Source organism: Bufo gargarizans, chromosome 4 (genome assembly GCF_014858855.1).
Source record: "Bufo gargarizans isolate SCDJY-AF-19 chromosome 4, ASM1485885v1, whole genome shotgun sequence".
In the NCBI taxonomy this organism is placed as follows: Eukaryota; Metazoa; Chordata; class Amphibia; order Anura; family Bufonidae; genus Bufo; species Bufo gargarizans.
Window position 1 is genome coordinate 29,785,925 of NC_058083.1, and position 18,049 is coordinate 29,803,973.

Consider the following 18,049-nt stretch of genomic DNA (forward strand, 5'->3'; position numbering starts at 1 on the left):
ATGACAATGGACTGTTCCAGTGTTGGGTGACGTGAAGCCTGATTCTCTGCTATGACATGAAGACTGATTCTCTGCTGACATGAAACCTGAATCTCTGTTACGGGACCTCTCTCCTCTGTCTGGGTGCCGGGGCCTAAATATATGACAATGGACTGTTCCAGTGTTGGGTGACGTGAAGCATGATACTCTGCTATGACATGAAGACTGATTCTCTGCTGACATGGAGCCAGATTCTCTGTTATGGGACCTCTCTCCTCTGCCTGGGTGCCGGGGCCTAAATATCTGACAATGGACTGTTCCAGTGTTGGGTGACGTGAAGCCTGATTCTCTGCTATGACATGAAGACTGATTCTCTGCTGACATGAAGCCTGAATCTCTGTTATGGGACCTCTCTCCTCTGCCTGGGTGCTGGGCCTAAATATCTGACAATGGACTGTTCCAGTGTTGGGTGACGCTAAGCCTGATTCTCTGCTATGACATGAAGACTGATTCTCTGCTGACATGAAGCCTGAATCTCTGTTATCTCTCTCCTCTGTCTGGGTGCCAGGGCCTAAATATATGACAATGGACTGTTCCAGTGTTGGGTGACGTGAAGCATGATTCTCTGCTATGACATGAAGACTGATTCTCTGCTGACATGAAGCCTGAATCTCTGTTATGGGACCTCTCTCCTCTGTCTGGGTGCCGGGGCCTAAATATCTGACAATGGACTGTTCCAGTGTTGGGTGACGTGAAGCCTGATTCTCTGCTATGACATGAAGCCTGATTCTCTGCTATGACATGAAGCCTGATTCTCTGCTGACATAGCCTCTGCTATGGGACCTCTCTCCAATTGATATTGGTTAATTTTTATTTATTTTATTTTTATTTTTATTAATTTCCCTATTCACATTTGTTTACAGGGGATTTAACTACATTTTGCTGCCTTTTGCAGCCCTCTAGCCCTTTCCTGGGCTGTTTTACAGCCACTTTAGTGCCGAAAAGTTCGGGTCCCCATTGACTTCAATGGGGTTCGGGATAAAGTTCGGGTCGGGTTCGGATCCCGAACCCGAACATTTTCGGGAAGTTCGGCCGAACTTTTCGAACCTGAACATCCAGGTGGTCGCTCAACTCTAGTCTACAGTCATCCATCAATTTTCCCCCCAAAAAAACTGTTTCACATAAAGAATTTCTACATTGAAAGGATAATGGAATTCGGTGAATTCGGTTACTGTTCTGACGGATCAGAGGAAGGGCAAAATAATCAGTGACTTCAACACACACTTACTGCTGACACCCTCTCCACTCTGTCGGGGGCTCTACTTGTATAAGTGTTTAATAGAACAGGTTCTGTAGACATCTATGCGAAATCAGCTGACGACGGTGTAAGAGGAGTGTGCTTCTTCTTTATGCTAACATCGACCTGTAAGGCTGAGTTCATACTTGAATTATTTGGTCAGTTTTTGCCCTGTGACTGCCCAAATAAGTGATGTGTGCAGTGATTCTAAGTGCGACGCCTGTCATATACATGTCATACTGAATTTTTCCAAAAGAAATTGGCAAATCAAATGTAAAAAAAAAATTGCTCATCTCTAATTATAACTAATGAAAGATATTTGGGAATAAATTTATAATAAAGTAATAGTTACGTATTTTCATTTTCTTAATTCCCGGAGAACCCCTTTCAGGAGGTTTGAGCATATCAGTTAGTGTTATTGCCTCATGGATTGTGTACTATATGTTTTGCACTAGGCACTTTTGAATATTTATTCATCTATTTCAGGGATGCTCAACCTGCGGCCCTCCATCTTTTGTAAAACTACAACTCCCGCGATGCCCTTCTGTAGGATTATAGCTGTAGGCTGTCAGGGAATGATGGGAGTTGTAGTTTTGCAACAGCTGGAGGGCCGCAGGTTGAGCATGCCTGATCTATTTAATCTGTTGGGAATTAGATTATGTATGGGGTGTAGTATTGGTCTGCGCCTGGATCATTGATGGAATTTCATTTTTGGAGTGTTACACCTCCATTGTGGTTCTATTCTTTTGTATATGTATGCTACTGCTAGTGACTTTGTAACATTGTTTAGGATGAATTTTTAGTGTGGTGGATTTATTCTAATATACACAGTGTTGACTCTGTTGGAGCCATTTGAATATTGGTGTAATAGTGGAACCTGACAAAGCACTGACATTTACTAATGGTTCAAGATACACAGTCGTTTCCCTAATGAAAAATAAAAGGGCAGTTCTGGATAATCTAAGACCATGTATCACAGACAAGTGACAGGTTTCAGAGGAAACTTCTCCTACTACAAAATGAGAGCAGAGGTGAAGTCACAGAACACCAAATAGACTAAAGACAAGAAGGAATAATTCATCAGAGAGTGGTCCCTTATACACCAAAGCAAAATGAGGAGGCTGCAAGGACGCACGGAGCTCTGACTGGCAGCTATGGGGGAATTCCTAAGCCGGGCACTCCAGGCTTCAGGCTTCAAATAGTGACAAAATAGGGGTTTGTCATATTGCAGCAAAGTTTAGAGACATTTAATTTGTAACTCCACTCACACCAGTTTGGAAAATGTAAGACAGATGTATCATTTGTAACTTTAAAAAAAGTTAAAAAATGGTCACAATATTATACCAGTAAAGGGGTGGTGAAGAAAGTAAAGTAACACCTAAAGACATAGGTGTTACTATGTCTTTGTTACTATGTCTTTGTAACACCTAAAGACATAGGTGTTACTATGCACTGTGTAATCCCAAATGCTTTTCTATAAGCAGCAAAAAGTTACTATCTGGCATGGAGACCGTTATTCAGATCAGTCTGGCTCAAGCTGAGGGTGAAGCTACAGTTTGTGAGCCTGACAGAATCTGGCACCAAGGAAAAATAAAAAAAGAAACATTCCTATGGCTGCTATAGCAAAGCAGGTGTGCTATGAGAACCCCTGAGGGATAGAGGACAGCCATATGTAGACTGTTTAGGATCACAAGGTACTGTGTGTGATAGCAAAGGTAACACTTGTTTATGGCTATGGACTTTGTTGCTTGTGGGGAGGGTATATTGCCTCTGGCAGACATCACACATATCATGGATTGGCCATCCAATTGAAGATGTACGGCTCTGAACCACACTGTGGGAACTGCAAATCTTAATGCTTGTGGTCAATTGGCACCAGTCACATAATCTATCTAAATGACTGCTGCCCTGAAAGCATCTCCTCTTCTGTGCTTGCCCTGAAAGCATTCAGTATATAAACAGGTCCAGCAGATTCCACTGCATCTATCTGTGCAAGAGTTAAATAACGTTCAGCATAAGAGCAGAAGAGAATACATTAATGGCAGGAGCCACACGGGTAAATCTTGTGACCATCACCATTTTGATCTCCAGGAACACAGTGGCCACCAGTGGCTGCAGTTTACAGGTCCATCCATGGAATAGAGAGGGACGTTGAAACAGAAATCTGAGATAAGACATGCTTGGGGTTTCCTCTGACAGTGTCTACTACGTTACAGTTTTATTGAAGTTATTTTAGAAAATGGCCAACCGCTTTAACTTAAATCAACAGTAGTTTTATTAGTACATGTTGTATCATGGCCATGTGTAGCCAGCCTTCATTTACATAGTCACTCATTGAATAAATAAATGTGTCAAATCAAGACCGGCCTTTGTATGAACCACCATTCTGTTCCTCCTGGCTGATCTTTATGTGTAGGGCTGAAGTGATGACCTCACCTCAATTACATATGACTTCTGTAGCCAATCACTAGCTTACGGGTACACTGTTGAAGGCCAGTGATTGGTTGCAGCAGTCAGGTGTTGTAGACATGACATCAGCGCTGCTAAATCGCCACAGGGAAGACCGGGATGGAACAGCTGGAGTGGTGAACAATTTAACATGGACGTGATACTTGTTTTCCTATTTTCCACCATTCTCTGCCTGTGCCCCAATGTTTGCTAAACAATATTTAGACAATACATGGTCAATTAAGATCCTGGTTGAATATGCAAATGACACCCAAAAGTACACCTAATATAACGAGAAGAACTGCGATCCCACAGTTGGGTGATTATTAGAGTTGAGCGAATCATGCTTCAAATCAATGAACCGAAGTCGATTTGTTCCCTAATTTAGTTTAAATGCTGTACAGAGATCTGTATCTGTACACCATAAAATGTATGGGCTTCTTGGAGGCAAACTTTGTTACGTTTTTTAAACAGCAATCCGAAGCCGGCTTCAGTACAGGCTAGTACCTCAGGACCGAAGCCGGCTTCAGTACAGGAAAGTACCTCGGTACTGAAGCCGGCTTCAGTACAGACTAGTACCTCGGTACCGAAGCCGGCTTCAGTACAGACTAGTACCTCGGTACCTAAGCCGGCTTCAGTACAGACTAGTACCTCGGTACCTAAGCCGGCTTCAGTACAGGCTAGTACCTCAGGTACCGAAGCCATCATTAGTACAGGCTAGTACCTCGGTACCGAAGCCGGCTTCAGTACAGACTAGTACCTCGGTACCGAAGTCGGCTCCAGTACAGACCAGTACCTCGGTACCGAAGCTGGCTCCAGTACAGACTAGTACCTCGGACCCGAAGGCGCCTTCAGTACAGACTAGTACCTTGGGACCGAAGCCGGCTCCAGTACAGACTAGTACCTCGGACCCGAAGGCGCCTTCAGTACAGACTAGTACCTTGGGACCGAAGTCAGCTTTGGATTGCTGTTTTAAATGTTTTTAAAGTTGTAGAATCGAAAGCCGAAGTTCTTCACCGAAGTTTCGTCTGACAAATTTTTACTCGGCAAAGCCCATACAGCATTAAAACGAAGTTGGAGAACGAAGTGACTTTGGATCTGAAGCGTGTTTCACTCACCCCTAGTGATTATAATAAAACGTAACTTTTAGTACATCTTAGAAAAACTATGGGGCAGATTTATTAATTTGCTGTAAAGTAGAACTGGCTTAGTTGCACACACCAACCAATCAGATTTCACCTTTCATTTTTCACAGCTCCTTTGGAAAATAAGAGGTGGAATCTGATTGGTTGCTGTGGGCAACTAAGCCAGTTCAACTTTACAGCAGTTTGATAAATCTCCCCCTATATTTTGACCGTACGGTAGGCCATACCAGTTGCTTCCATAATGCTTTATCCAAATCGTGATTATTAACCCAGTGGTGCTAAATAAATAATAATGGAGCAGTCTTACCACTTCTGTAGATACAAGACAGTGTGTGGGAGTACAATAGTGAATAGGAAGGGGTCACAGTGCAGGTCTCTTTTCTCTAGGTAACAGCAGGATGAGGCTATCCCTCCTCTCAACTATTTTGTCCAGCTAAGCAGAGCACCTTGCCCAACAAGGGCCACCCCTGTGGACATTTCCTCACTATTATGGGAGCCCTATGTCCAGCCCTGACCCAGGTGGTACCAGTCCTGCTGTCAAGGGATTAGTCAGGTTCCCAGGATTAGAATAATGAAAGTCCCCATGTGTTTCAGGAGACTTCCGACCAGGTGTGCTGCTGGTTTCTGTCTGTAGCAGCAAAACTAATTGAAGTTGGGTGTGACAAACATGGATGCATTGCCACTCCATCTAGTTTAAATCTCCCCCCAGTGATGATGTGTCCTATTCCCCACATCACCACACTGATAGGGTAAACTAGTAGCAAGTAGTGGTCCCCCCCCCCCCCCCCCCCCATAATGATGTGCTGGGCGTCATGTCAACCCACGGACAAGACACCACTTGGGAAATAAACATGCAAACAATGATGCGATCGGTAATACTATGGGGCATGCTCAAGGCCATGTGGAGGGAGTGATTAGTGCCTCCAGCATGCTAGCGTATTCTGTCCTCAGCCAATGATCAACCATTGAAAGGAGGGAAGGGTCGGGGACTCCCATCTTAGTTCCTCATCCATTTTCAAATGTCTCCAATTCTCCTATTATGTCAGTGTAGCCATCAGCAGTCTAACCTGTAGAAGCAGAAGATATGAAAAGGGGAGCAGTGTGTGAGCTCAGGCAGGGGAGGGGCGGTCAGCAGTCCTTACCCTGTTGGCTCAGTTTTAGCTGTCAAGGTAACTTAAACCTTTAGCAGCTTACAACTAAGGCTACTTTCACACCTGCGTTAGGTGCGGATCCGTCTGGTATCTGCACGGACAGATCCGCACCTATAATGCAAACGATTGTATCCGCTCAGAACGGATCCGTTTGCATTACCATGATAATGCAAACGGATCCGTTTTGACTTACATTAAAAGTAGAGTTGAGCGAACACCTGTCCCGAACCCGAACCCCATTGAAGTCAATGGGGACCCGAACTTTTCGGCACTAAAAAGGCTGTAAAACAGCCCAGGAAAGGGCTAGAGGGCTGCAAAAGGCAGCAACATGTAGGTAAATCCCCTGCAAACAAATGTGGATAGGTAAATGAATAAAAATAAAAATAGAATAAATAAAAATTAACCAATATCAATTGGAGAGAGGTCCCATAGCAGAGAATCTGGCTTCACGTCACCCACCCACCACTGGTACAGTCCATTGTCATATATTTAGGCCCCGGCACCCAGGCAGAGGAGAGAGGTCCCATAACAGAGATTCAGGCTTCATGTCAGCAGAGAATCAGTCTTCATGTCATAGCAGAGAATCATGCTTCACGTCACCCAACACTGGAACAGTCCATTGTCAGATATTTAGGCCCTGGCATCCAGGCAGAGGAGAGAGGTCCCATAACAGAGAATCTGGCTTCATGTCAGCAGAGAATCATGCTTCATGTCACCCAACACTGGAACAGTCCATTGTCAGATATTTAGGCCCAGCACCCAGGCAGAGGAGAGAGGTCCCGTAACAGAGAATCTGGCTTCATGTCAGCAGAGAATCAGTCTTCATGTCATAGCAGAGAATCATGCTTCACGTCACCCAACACTGGAACAGTCGTTTGTCATATATTTAGGCCCCGGCACCCAGACAGAGGAGAGGTTCATTCAACTTTGGGTAGCCCCGCAATATAATGGTAAAATGAAAATAAAAATAGGATTGAATGAGGAAGTGCCCTGGAGTACAATAATATATGGTTAAGGGGAGGTAGTTAATGTCTAATCTGCACAAGGGATGGACAGGTCCTGTGGGATCCATGCCTGGTTCATTTTTATGAACGTCAGCTTGTCCACATTGGCTGTAGACAGGCGGCTGCGTTTGTCTGTAATGACACCCCCTGCCGTGCTGAATACACGTTCAGACAAAACGCTGGCCGCCGGGCAGGCCAGCACCTCCAAGGCATAAAAGGCTAGCTCTGGCCACGTGGACAATTTAGAGACCCAGAAGTTGAATGGGGCCGAACCATCAGTCAGTACGTGGAGGGGTGTGCACACGTACTGTTCCACCATGTTAGTGAAATGTTGCCTCCTGCTAACACGTTGCGTATCAGGTGGTGGTGCAGTTAGCTGTGGCGTGTTGACAAAAGTTTTCCACATCTCTGCCATGCTAACCCTGCCCTCAGAGGAGCTGGCCGTGACACAGCTGCCTTGGCGACCTCTTGCTCCTCCTCTGCCTTGGCCTTGGGCTTCCACTTGTTCCCCTGTGACATTTGGGAATGCTCTCAGTAGCGCGTCTACCAACGTGCGCTTGTACTCGCGCATCTTCCTATCACGCTCCAGTGCAGGAAGTATGGTGGGCACAATGTCTTTGTACCGTGGATCCAGCAGGGTGGCAACCCAGTAGTCCGCACACGTTAAACTGTGGGCAACTCTGCTGTCGTTGCGCAGGCACTGCAGCATGTAGTCGTTTATGTGTGCCAGGCTGCTCAGAGGTAAGGACAAGCTGTCCTCTGTGGGAGGCGTATCGTCATCGTCCTGCGTTTCCCCCCAGCCACGCACCAGTGATGGGCCCGAGCTACGTTGGGTGCCACCCCGCTGTGACCATGCTTCATCCTCATCCTCCTCCACCTCCTCCTCGTCCTCCTCGTCCTCCAGTAGTGGGCCCTGGCTGGCCACATTTGTACCTGGCCTCTGCTGTTGCAAAAAACCTCCCTCTGAGTCACTTCGAAGAGACTGGCCTGAAAGTGCTAAAAATGACCCCTCTTACTCCTCCTCCTCCTCCTCCTCCTGGGCCACCTCCTCTTCCATCATCGCCCTAAGTGTTTTCTCAAGGAGACATAGAAGTGGTATTGTAACGCTGATAACGGCGTCATCGCCACTGGCCATGTTGGTGGAGTACTCGAAACAGCGCAACAGGGCACACAGGTCTCGCATGGAGGCCCAGTCATTGGTGGTGAAGTGGTGCTGTTCCGCAGTGTGACTGACCCGTCCGTGCTGCAGCTGAAACTCCACTATGGCCTGCTGCTGCTCGCACAGTCTGTCCAGCATGTGAAAGGTGGAGTTCCACCTGGTGGACACGTCGCATATGAGGCGGTGAGCGGGAAGGCCAAAGTTACGCTGTAGCGCAGACAGGAAAGCAGCGGCAGGATGTGAACGCCGGAAGCGCGAACAGACGGACCGCACTTTATGCAGCAGCTCTGACATGTTGGGGTAGTTGTGAATGAACTTCTGCACCACCAAATTCAGCACATGCGCCAGGCAAGGGATGTGCGTCAAACCGGCTATTCCCAGAGCTGCAACGAGATTTCGCCCATTATCGCACACCACCAGGTCGGGCTTGAGGCTCACCGGCAGCAACAACTCGTCGGTCTGTTGTTCTATACCCCGCCAGAACTCCTGTGCGGTGTGGGGCCTGTCCCCCAAACATATGAGTTTCAGAATGGCCTGCTGACGTTTACCCCGGGCTGTGCTGAAGTTGGTGGCGAAGGTGTGTGGCTGACTGGATGAGCAGGTGGAAGAAGAGGAGGAGGAAGCTGAGTAGGAGGAGGTGGCAACAGGAGGCAAAGAATGTTGCCCTGCGATCCTTGGCGGCGGAAGGACGTGCGCCAAACAGCTCTCCGCCTGGGGCCCAGCCGCCACTACATTTACCCAGTGTGCGGAGGAAGAGGCTGAGGCGGCGGCAGCAGCAGAAGAGGCCGAGGCTGCAGCAGCAGAAGAGGTAGCAGGGGGAGCCTGAGTGACTTCCTTGGTTTTAAGGTGTTTACTCCACTGCAGTTAATGCTTTGCATGCAGGTGCCTGGTCATGCAGGTTGTGCTCAGGTTCAGAACGTTAATGCCTCGCTTCAGGCTCTGATGGCACAGCGTGCAAACCACTCGGGTCTTGTCGTCAGCACATTGTTTGAAGAAGTGCCATGCCAGGGAACTCCTTGAAGCTGCCTTTGGGGCGCTCGGTCCCAGTTGGCGGCGGTCAGTAGCAGGCGGAGTCTCTTTGCGGCGGGTGTTTTGCTTTTGCCCACTGCTCTCTCTGTTGCTACGCTGTTGGCTCGGTCTCACCACTGCCTCTTCCTCCGAACTGTGAAAGTCAGTGGCACGACCTTCATTCCATGTGGGGTCTAGGAACTCATCGTCCCCTGCATCGTCTTCCACCCAGTCTTCCTCCCTGACCTCCGGTTCAGTCTGTCGGCCACCCAATTGACTAATGCCTGTACCTGCTCAGGCCTTACCATCCTTAGAACAGCATTGGGCCCAACCAAATATTGCTGTAAATTATGGCGGCTACTGGGACCTGAGGTAGTTGGTACACTAGGACGTGTGGCTGTGGCAGAACGGCCACATCCTCTCCCAGCACCAGAGGGTCCACTAACACCACCACGACCATGTCCGCGTCCGCGTCCCTTACTAGATGTTTTCCTCATTGTTACCGTTCACCACAATAACAAAAAAATTATTTGGCCCAATGTATTGAATTCAAATTCAGGCCTTTTTTTACAGACACCTAACACTGTCTGGCTATCTATTTAGGTAACGTGTTACACTAATAAAGGCACAGCAGTAACGACAGATTTAGCTGAATATAAATTTGAGGCCTATTATTTAGGCGCTGGGTGACAGGTATACATTTACGGACAGAATTAGACTTGGAATTGCACAGTAGCGTGTGTGAGAAGTTATTGAGAATGACCCTATGTGCACCGTGAATCTAATATACCCTTTTAGGGATAGATTTAAAGTATGCCTGATACAGCAGAAACCACTAATTTAGAGAATTGCTAAATTGGGAATTGTATTTCAACCCAGAACAAAAACTGTGCTTTGACGGACACTAAATAACTTGACCAGCCACAGCAGTAACGACAGATTTATATGAATATAAATTTGAGGCCTAGTATTTAGGCGCTGGGTGACAGGTATACGTTTACAGACAGAATTAGACTTGGAATTGCACAGTAGCGTGTGTGTGAAGTTATTGAGAATAACTCTATCTGCACCTTGAATCTTATATACCCTTTTAGGGATAGATTTAAAGTAGTCCTGATACAGCAGAAACCACTAATTTAGGAAATTGCTTAGTTGGGAATTGTATTTCAACCCAGAACAAAAATATATCCTTTGCCACACAGCAGACAGTATTACAATTGGCTGGCCACAGCTGAAACACCAGATTTAGGGTACTGTTATTTTGGCAATTGCATTTCACCCCTCCATAAAATAGCAAGCACAGCCAAGCACCTGATGTAGGTATAGCCAAAAAATAACCACACTATTGATGGTTAAATGGACTTGGTGACAGCTTGCCCCTGATGTGGGATATAGCCAAAAAATAACCACACTGTTGATGGTTAAATGCACTTGGTGACAGCTTGCCCCTGATGTAGGATATAGCCAAAAAATAACCACACTATTGATGGTTAAATGCACTTGGTGACAGCTTGACCCTGATGTAGGATATAGCCAAAAAATAACCACACTATTGATGGTTAAATGCACTTGGTGACAGCTTGACCCTGATGTAGGATATAGCCCAAAAATAACCACACTATTGATGGTTAAATGCACTTGGTGACAGCTTGACCCTGATGTAGGATATAGCCAAAAAATAACCACACTATTGATGGTTAAATGTACTTGGTGGCAGCTTGTGCTTGCGCACCACAAGACACAAAATGGCCGCCGATCACCCCAGAAAAAAGTGACTGAAAAACGCTCTGGGCAGCCTAAAAACAGTGAGCAATTGAATAGCAGCAGTTCAATGACCCACAGCTGTAGATCGATCACTGAATGAAGTCTTTTGGAGGAGTTAATCACTGCCTAATCTTGCCCTAACGTCGCAGCTGCAACCTCTCCCTACACTGATCAGAGCAGAGTGACGTGCGGCGCTACGTGACTCCAGCTTAAATAGAGGCTGGGTCACATGCTGCTCTGGCCAATCACAGCCATGCCAATAGTAGGCATGGCTGTGATGGCCTCTTGGGGCAAGTAGTATGACGCTTGTTGATTGGCTGCTTTGCAGCCTTTCAAGAAGCGCTAAGAAAGCGACGAACACCGAACCCGGACTTTTACGAAAATGTTCGGGTTCGGGTCCGTGTCACGGACACCCCAAAATTCGGTACGAACCTGAACTATACAGTTCGGGTTCGCTCATCCCTAATTAAAAGTCAATGTCAACTAATCCATTATGGCCGCTTGTGAGAGCCCTGAAACGGATCTCACAAGCGGACCCAGAAACGCCAGTGTGAAAGTAGCCTTAGCAGAATTGGGTATTTAGTGCAGATTAAATTGCCTATAAAGCAAAAAATAAAAAGTACAAAAATTGGATTTAATAAAATTTAAATGTTATTCTAATGACCTAACTGAGGGTTCGCAGTCCCTGTAGATATATTACATTTGAAAAAAGTCCTTTAAACTTCATTCTTCCACCGTATTTATAAGGCTCTCTTCGATTTGAGCTGTATGTCAGCCTGACGTATACATGGAGGTGAGACCAGAAGAGGGGCAGCATTAGGGGGGTCCACATCAATATACCTATAATAGGTATGTATTTTTAAAGGGGTTATCAAGACTAAACTTTTTTAACAGACCTTTTCAGTTTGGCTGGACCAGTGGTGGGGTTCATACTTACCTGATCCCCGCTGCTGGATCCCGGCAGCATCACTCCATGGCCATCTCAGCAGGTCCCGGGTCTCTGGGAATCAATGCCCTATTGACAGGTGACATGTGACCACTGCAGCCAATCACTGGTGCATCACTGTGATGCCGATCAACAGGATCTTCATTCCGAGAGACCTGGTACCTGCCGAGGCAGCCATGAAGATCTGCAGCTGGGATCTAGAGGTGGGGTCCAGGTAAGTATGAACCCCACTATGGTCCAGCCACACTGAAGAGGTCTGTTAAAACGTTTTAGTCTTGGATAAACAGATGACAGTTGTTAATGTGTAATAAAGAATCAGACACTAAATTCACCTGGAGAAGTTGTGATTTCCAAATAATTGAGCTCTCATTTATAAGAAGCTGATGATGACCTTTGTCTTCATGGAGATGTCCCACTGTTTGTTTTCCCACGGTTCGGTTAGCAAATACCTGATAATTTACCAGATCAAATCTTGTCGGAAAGTTTCCTTTCTCATCAAGGTGAATGGAATCTCCACCAGAAGTTATAAAATTAACTCTTCTGATATATTGGTTCAGCTAAAGGCAGTAGACATGAGTCTGAGTCTGACATATTGATTTGTGCATTTTGTTACAGTAATCATATTCCTAGGGGTCTCTAAATCTTTCCAAACCTTAGATTTCACAATAAATGTTAAACATTGATAATGTCTCCTAATGAGCAGCATAGCTCTCTCCAGGTATGGTACTGTGTCTCTTCTCTACTAATCCCCTCAATCTGATAGACTTGGTTGAATCGGCTTCATGGTGGTTAGTCTGCTTCCTCAAGAGTCTACCCTGGTACTATATGCAGTTATTCCATACTTTCTCTTTCAGGTTCCATACTCTGCATTATAACACCTCTCCTGCCCCTCTCGTCAGTGGTTCGGTAAACTGCTCTTCAGCACTTAGCAGTACAGCACTGAGCTCTGCATGGGACTGCTGTGATGGTTGGCATCACCCCCAGTAATGCTGTCAGGGTAGGGTGGTGCCCTCATTAACAAGTGGATCACAAAACTGCTATCAACATAAGGGCCAAAAACAAATGAGTGGCAAAATGGGGCACATATGTGGGGCCACCATGTTGGGCAACCATGCAATCTCCTAATTTTCTGCTCCTCTCATTGACTAAGTACATTTTATTAGATGAGGTCTCCTTGCTTTAGTGATAGTGAGGGTTACAGCAAACAGTCACACAGAATTATGTGTATTACTAGTGTTACTGGAGTTTGGAATATGACAGAAAATCTTGGAAAAGTCTGAAAAATCTTACCTTCCATTTGACATTTTGTGTGGTAAATATTTGGAGATGTTCTTGTCTTTTATGTGAGTAGATCAGATGATGTAAGGCATAAGCCACAATATACACTGCAGAGTACACACTGAATGTGTAACGGAAATTGTCTACATCATACCGGGAGCGATCCACATTACCTAGAACATCTCTTTCATTACATGATCTATAAGATGAATACTGTCCAAAGCTGCAAGAAAGATAAGTATACCATACTTCAAACATCAGCTCAACCCCTGGATATTTTAGAGGACCGGCTGTGAGTAAATATTCTTGTAAACCTGGAATTCTTCCTTTGTGAAGAGTGAACTGCAAAGATCCATGAAATGTAGTAAATAAGATTAATCTTTCAGGGAAAATAACTGAGAGTATGATTACAACTCTTCTAGGATTTAAGCCAGCTGACAATATTAAATCCAATGACTCTAAGCCATATGAAGCTACCAACAATATAATCACATTGCAGTGAATCTTCTGTATTTGATATAACACCTTCCTGGAGGCCATAGATATTTTGAAATGGGCAGAATTACTGATGTATTCTCTATAAGCTATGCAGACCCCGCTCCGTGTAATTACATTGTAGAGGTCCATGCCGGCTCGTTGGCTGCTATCATCATCTACTGTCACCATCCCCACCCAGCTCCAGCCAAAGTTCTCCAGTAGGAGGACAATGGCTTCATACTGAGTGGACCCATCAGGGACTGTGCGATAGAAATAAGGAAACAGGAGCTTGTTACTGAAGATGGGATCCATCGCTCCATAGCTGATCTGTAGGGAGAAAACAGGACAAGAAAACATCAAAGAAATGTGAGAATTGTGTGTTATCAAACTAAGAATGAGATGTGTATCCAATGGAAGCAATCCTCGGGTCAGACCCTAAAGTTATCTATACACATTAATGTCTGCCTGGGTTTGGTTTACCTCTAGTAGCAAGACTGGAGGTAAAGTTAGGTTACAGGAGACCCAATTACAACTTAGAAAGCAGATTAAGGATGATTTACCTGATTCTGAACTTATCAGATTCATTACCAATTTCACAAACATCCTGCTCTCAAACTACACTGAAGTTTTGTCGATTTATTTCAAACACATAGCGCCAAACCGCTACCAAGGCCATTTTACTGGGGAAATTGGTGGGGAAGATGAAGATGAAAGATCACATGACCCTGGGGGTGGGGGAGAGGGTGCTAGTCCTGATTGGCTGAGAGGTTGATGGACAGCCTGTCAGCCAGTCAGAGGGCAGGATTCTGTCATGTCCTTTTGCTCAGAATGCCAGAGACGCTAGTCAATTACAGTGTGTGTGGTAGGTAATGTATAGGGACAGTATAGGGACATAAATAGGCAGATCCAGGGTTTTATCAGGGAAAGGCATAGGAAGGGACGGGTCATTCAGAGTTGTCTGTGTCATATAGCTGCTGCCAGTGATAAGTTCATGCTGCACTGCAAAATCTGCAAGCAAAAAAATCCCACAACTACCTACTATATTTTTTTTATGTAAATGGAGAGCCATCCTTTAAAAACAATTCAAGGTTCTACAGTTGATAAGGGTTTTGTAGGCTTATTGCTGGCACCTCCAACATCAGGAGCATTCATTCTGCTTAATGTAACCGAAGTGCCCAGGCCATTCATAATGCAACACGCCAGACCTGCAGGGTATAGCGAAGTGAGGTCACGGTTATGGGCAATCGAGGGTTACTCACTGTATTGGAGAACCCTGGGCAGGCATGTGGCAGTGAAGGAGAGGTAGACACGGTTCCTCTGGGGCACACTCTGGATGGAGGCACCAGGCCTGATGGTGGATGAGGTGCCCTGGATGTTACGGGTATTTTGAGTGCCTGGGGCAAGGTCCCTTTAAGGTTCGTGACGCCAGTGCCTTTGACGGTGGCACACCGGATGATAGTTGGAATAATTGAGGTACATAGGTAGTATAGTGAACCAAACGTTGCTTTACTGAACAGTCCAACTTTGTACATGCAGGTGGTACACAGTCTCTTAAATCACAGCTTCACAAGTAGGCTTATTCACAAGATGGCAGGTATTGGTTATGCAAGATACTCAGAGGGTAAATCCACAATGCACTCAGAATCAGGTTGTACCTTTCCTCAGAAATAGCGTACACTGTTCTTTCTAGAACTCCTGTCTGGCTTTCTATCCCAAGGCCCGGATGCCTAAATGGTGGCTTAAATCCTTGGTAAATATCTCTTCCTCTGGTATTAATTAAATCCTTGCTTGACTTTCTAAAGCATCTGCCCATCAGGGTTACTTATCTTTCCCTGGGATTTCCTTACTTGTTTGGTGGATGACCTTGGGTTTCTCCCAGGAGGTTCTGTCCTGCTACTGGGGTGACTTTCTAACCTCTGTCTTCTCAGACCCCTGACTCTGCACACCCTCCCCCTGTCTAGGCCTGGACATTTATACTAGGGGCTCCCTATCTCCCTCTAGTGTCTGGGATGTCTAACTACACCCAACTAGGCCTGCTATTGCATCATACAGGGGAACATTGCATATAAAAACACATTAGAAAATACATTAAAGGCACAATTAAATATAACATTTCTGTTCCTTGTGAGTAGGAGTAACTAACGCGCACACCAATTGACCCTTGTGTAGTGCCCACCCCTACCTAGTGGGACACTACAATAATGTGTGGTCCATGTCCACAATTCCCATTGAAAATGGGAAGGACAAAATAAAGAATTTGCCGTGAGTTTCCATTTGTTAGTCAATTCTCTTGACCAATCCTTGACACACACAGAACGCAATCTACTGTCTGGGGAAATGTTTCCTCCATGTATTCCACAGCAGAGTACTTTGTCATTCCTGCCCGAGCACCTTGCAGATATCTGTTCAGTGATGTAATTTTTGGATACAATGTTTATGATATCTTTACTATCCGGTATGACGGCCGTCTTCCAGAGTTTCACAGTCAAGACCCTGTAATGAACCTAATTCCATATCTGTAGCAAAATCACACGATCCTCTTACTTACAACAAATGTTGGTAGCATTAAAGATTGTCCACATGCCTGGTAATATCCATACATGGACCTCTCTTCATTTGTTTGTTTTGTTTTAACATATCATATAAGACTACATATGTGAGATATGATTGATAATATTCTCATGTGTACTATCCTCCCTTATGTTTTAAAAAATTGGAAAAACCAATAAAAATTACTTTAAAAGAAAGAAAATGGGAAGGAATGAAAATCCAGCTAAAACTGCATCAAAAAGTCTTTTATAAAATTAGAAAGAAAAAAAAACACATCCAATAAAACCTGATGCAATTCTGCATTAGGTTTATTAAGCAGAGAAAATACTCTGTGTGAACATACCCAAAGAGGCTGCAGGATCAGCAGCTTACAGTGGAAAGGCTAAAGAGATATAATGTGGCGTTCTACACTCAGCTGCTGTGGTTGCAACCGCTGTCCGTGCCTACAAAGTTCTGTCAAACCGCTCGTCCAAAATTTCAAGATTTGGGACCCTACTTTCAATTTTTGCCAGGGTCACACTTTGTCCAAAACCGGCCCTGCATGCAGCCAATCAGCAGACAGCCAGCCCTGTGATGTCACAGCCCTATAAATAGCCTCAGCCATCTGGGATTCTGTCATCTTCATTGTGCTGAAAAAATGATTTACATGTTTAGGGAAAGATTATTCATGCTGTAGGGAAAGGATAGGGAGTAGAGTTGAGTGGACACCTAGATGTTTGGGTTCGACGGGTTCGGCCGAACTTCACAAAAAAGTTTGAGTTCGGGACCCGAACTAGACCCCGAACCCGAACCCCATTGAAGTCAATGGGAACCCGAACTTTTGCAAAGTGCTCTGCAAACAAATGTGGATAGGGAAATTACTTTAAATAACATAAAATACGTAAAAAAAATAATAATAATCTTGATCTAGGAGGACCAGGTCCATATGGAGTAGGAGGTTGAGGAGGCGGTGGATGTGGCGGTGTATGTGGAAGCGGCGGTGGAGGAGGAGGTAGCCTACACTGCTTTTTGGTTTTAATTTATTTTTTATTTTTTTTTAAATTAGGGTACACCCCAAAACATTGAGAAATATAACCTGTGATAACCCCCTCCAGTCGTGCTAAAAACACGTTTAGACAATACACTGGCTGCAGGGCAGGCCAGCACCTCCAAGGGGTAAAGGGCAAGCTCAAGCCATGTGCCCAATTTGGAGACCCAGAAGTTAAAGGGGCAGACCCGTCATTCAGTATGTGTAGGTGTGTGCATACATACTGCTCCACCATGTTGGGCAAATGTTGCCTCCTGCTAAGACATTCCATATCAGCTGGTGGTTCTGGTTGTTGTGGCATGCTGACAAAGCTTTTCCACATTTCGGCCATGCTAACCCTGCCTTCTGAGGTGCTAGTGGTGCCCCAGCTGCGTTGGCGACCTCTTCCTCATCCTCTTCCTTCGCCTTGTGCTTCCACTGTGCCCCCGCTGTCAGGTGGGAATGCCACCAGCAGTGCGTCTACCAGCATGTGATTGTACTCGCGCATCTTACGAACGCGCTCCAGTGAGGGAATTAAGGACGGTATGTTGTTCTTTTAATGGGGATCCAGCAGCCTGGCTACCCAGTAATCAGCACAAGTTACAATGTCGGCAACTCAGCGGTTGTTGTGAAGACACTGCAGCATGTAAATCGGTCAAGCTGTCCTCTGTGGGAGGTGTATCGTCTGTGTCCTCTGTATCCCCCCCCCCCAGCCACGCACCAGTGATGGCCATAAGCTTGTCTGGGTGCACCCTGCTGTGAACATGGTTCCTCTTCCTCCATCTCCTCCTCCTCATCCTCCACCTCCTCATCCTCCAGAACTGTGCCCTGGCTGGA

The 18,049-nt window shown here is 45.6% G+C and overlaps 1 protein-coding gene across 1 annotated transcript in view; it reads right to left on the bottom strand.

Annotated features, from left to right (window-relative positions):
- Window positions 1-18,049, bottom strand: part of LOC122935149 (vomeronasal type-2 receptor 26-like) — a 77,482-nt gene that overhangs the window by 11,177 nt on the left and 48,256 nt on the right. Inside the window, exons 4-5 of the mRNA XM_044290913.1 lie at window positions 13,792-13,983; window positions 12,239-12,458 (exon numbers count right to left, since the gene is read on the bottom strand). Of these exons, the coding sequence (XP_044146848.1) occupies window positions 12,239-12,458; window positions 13,792-13,983 (412 nt within the window). The remainder of the gene's footprint in view (window positions 1-12,238; window positions 12,459-13,791; window positions 13,984-18,049) is intronic.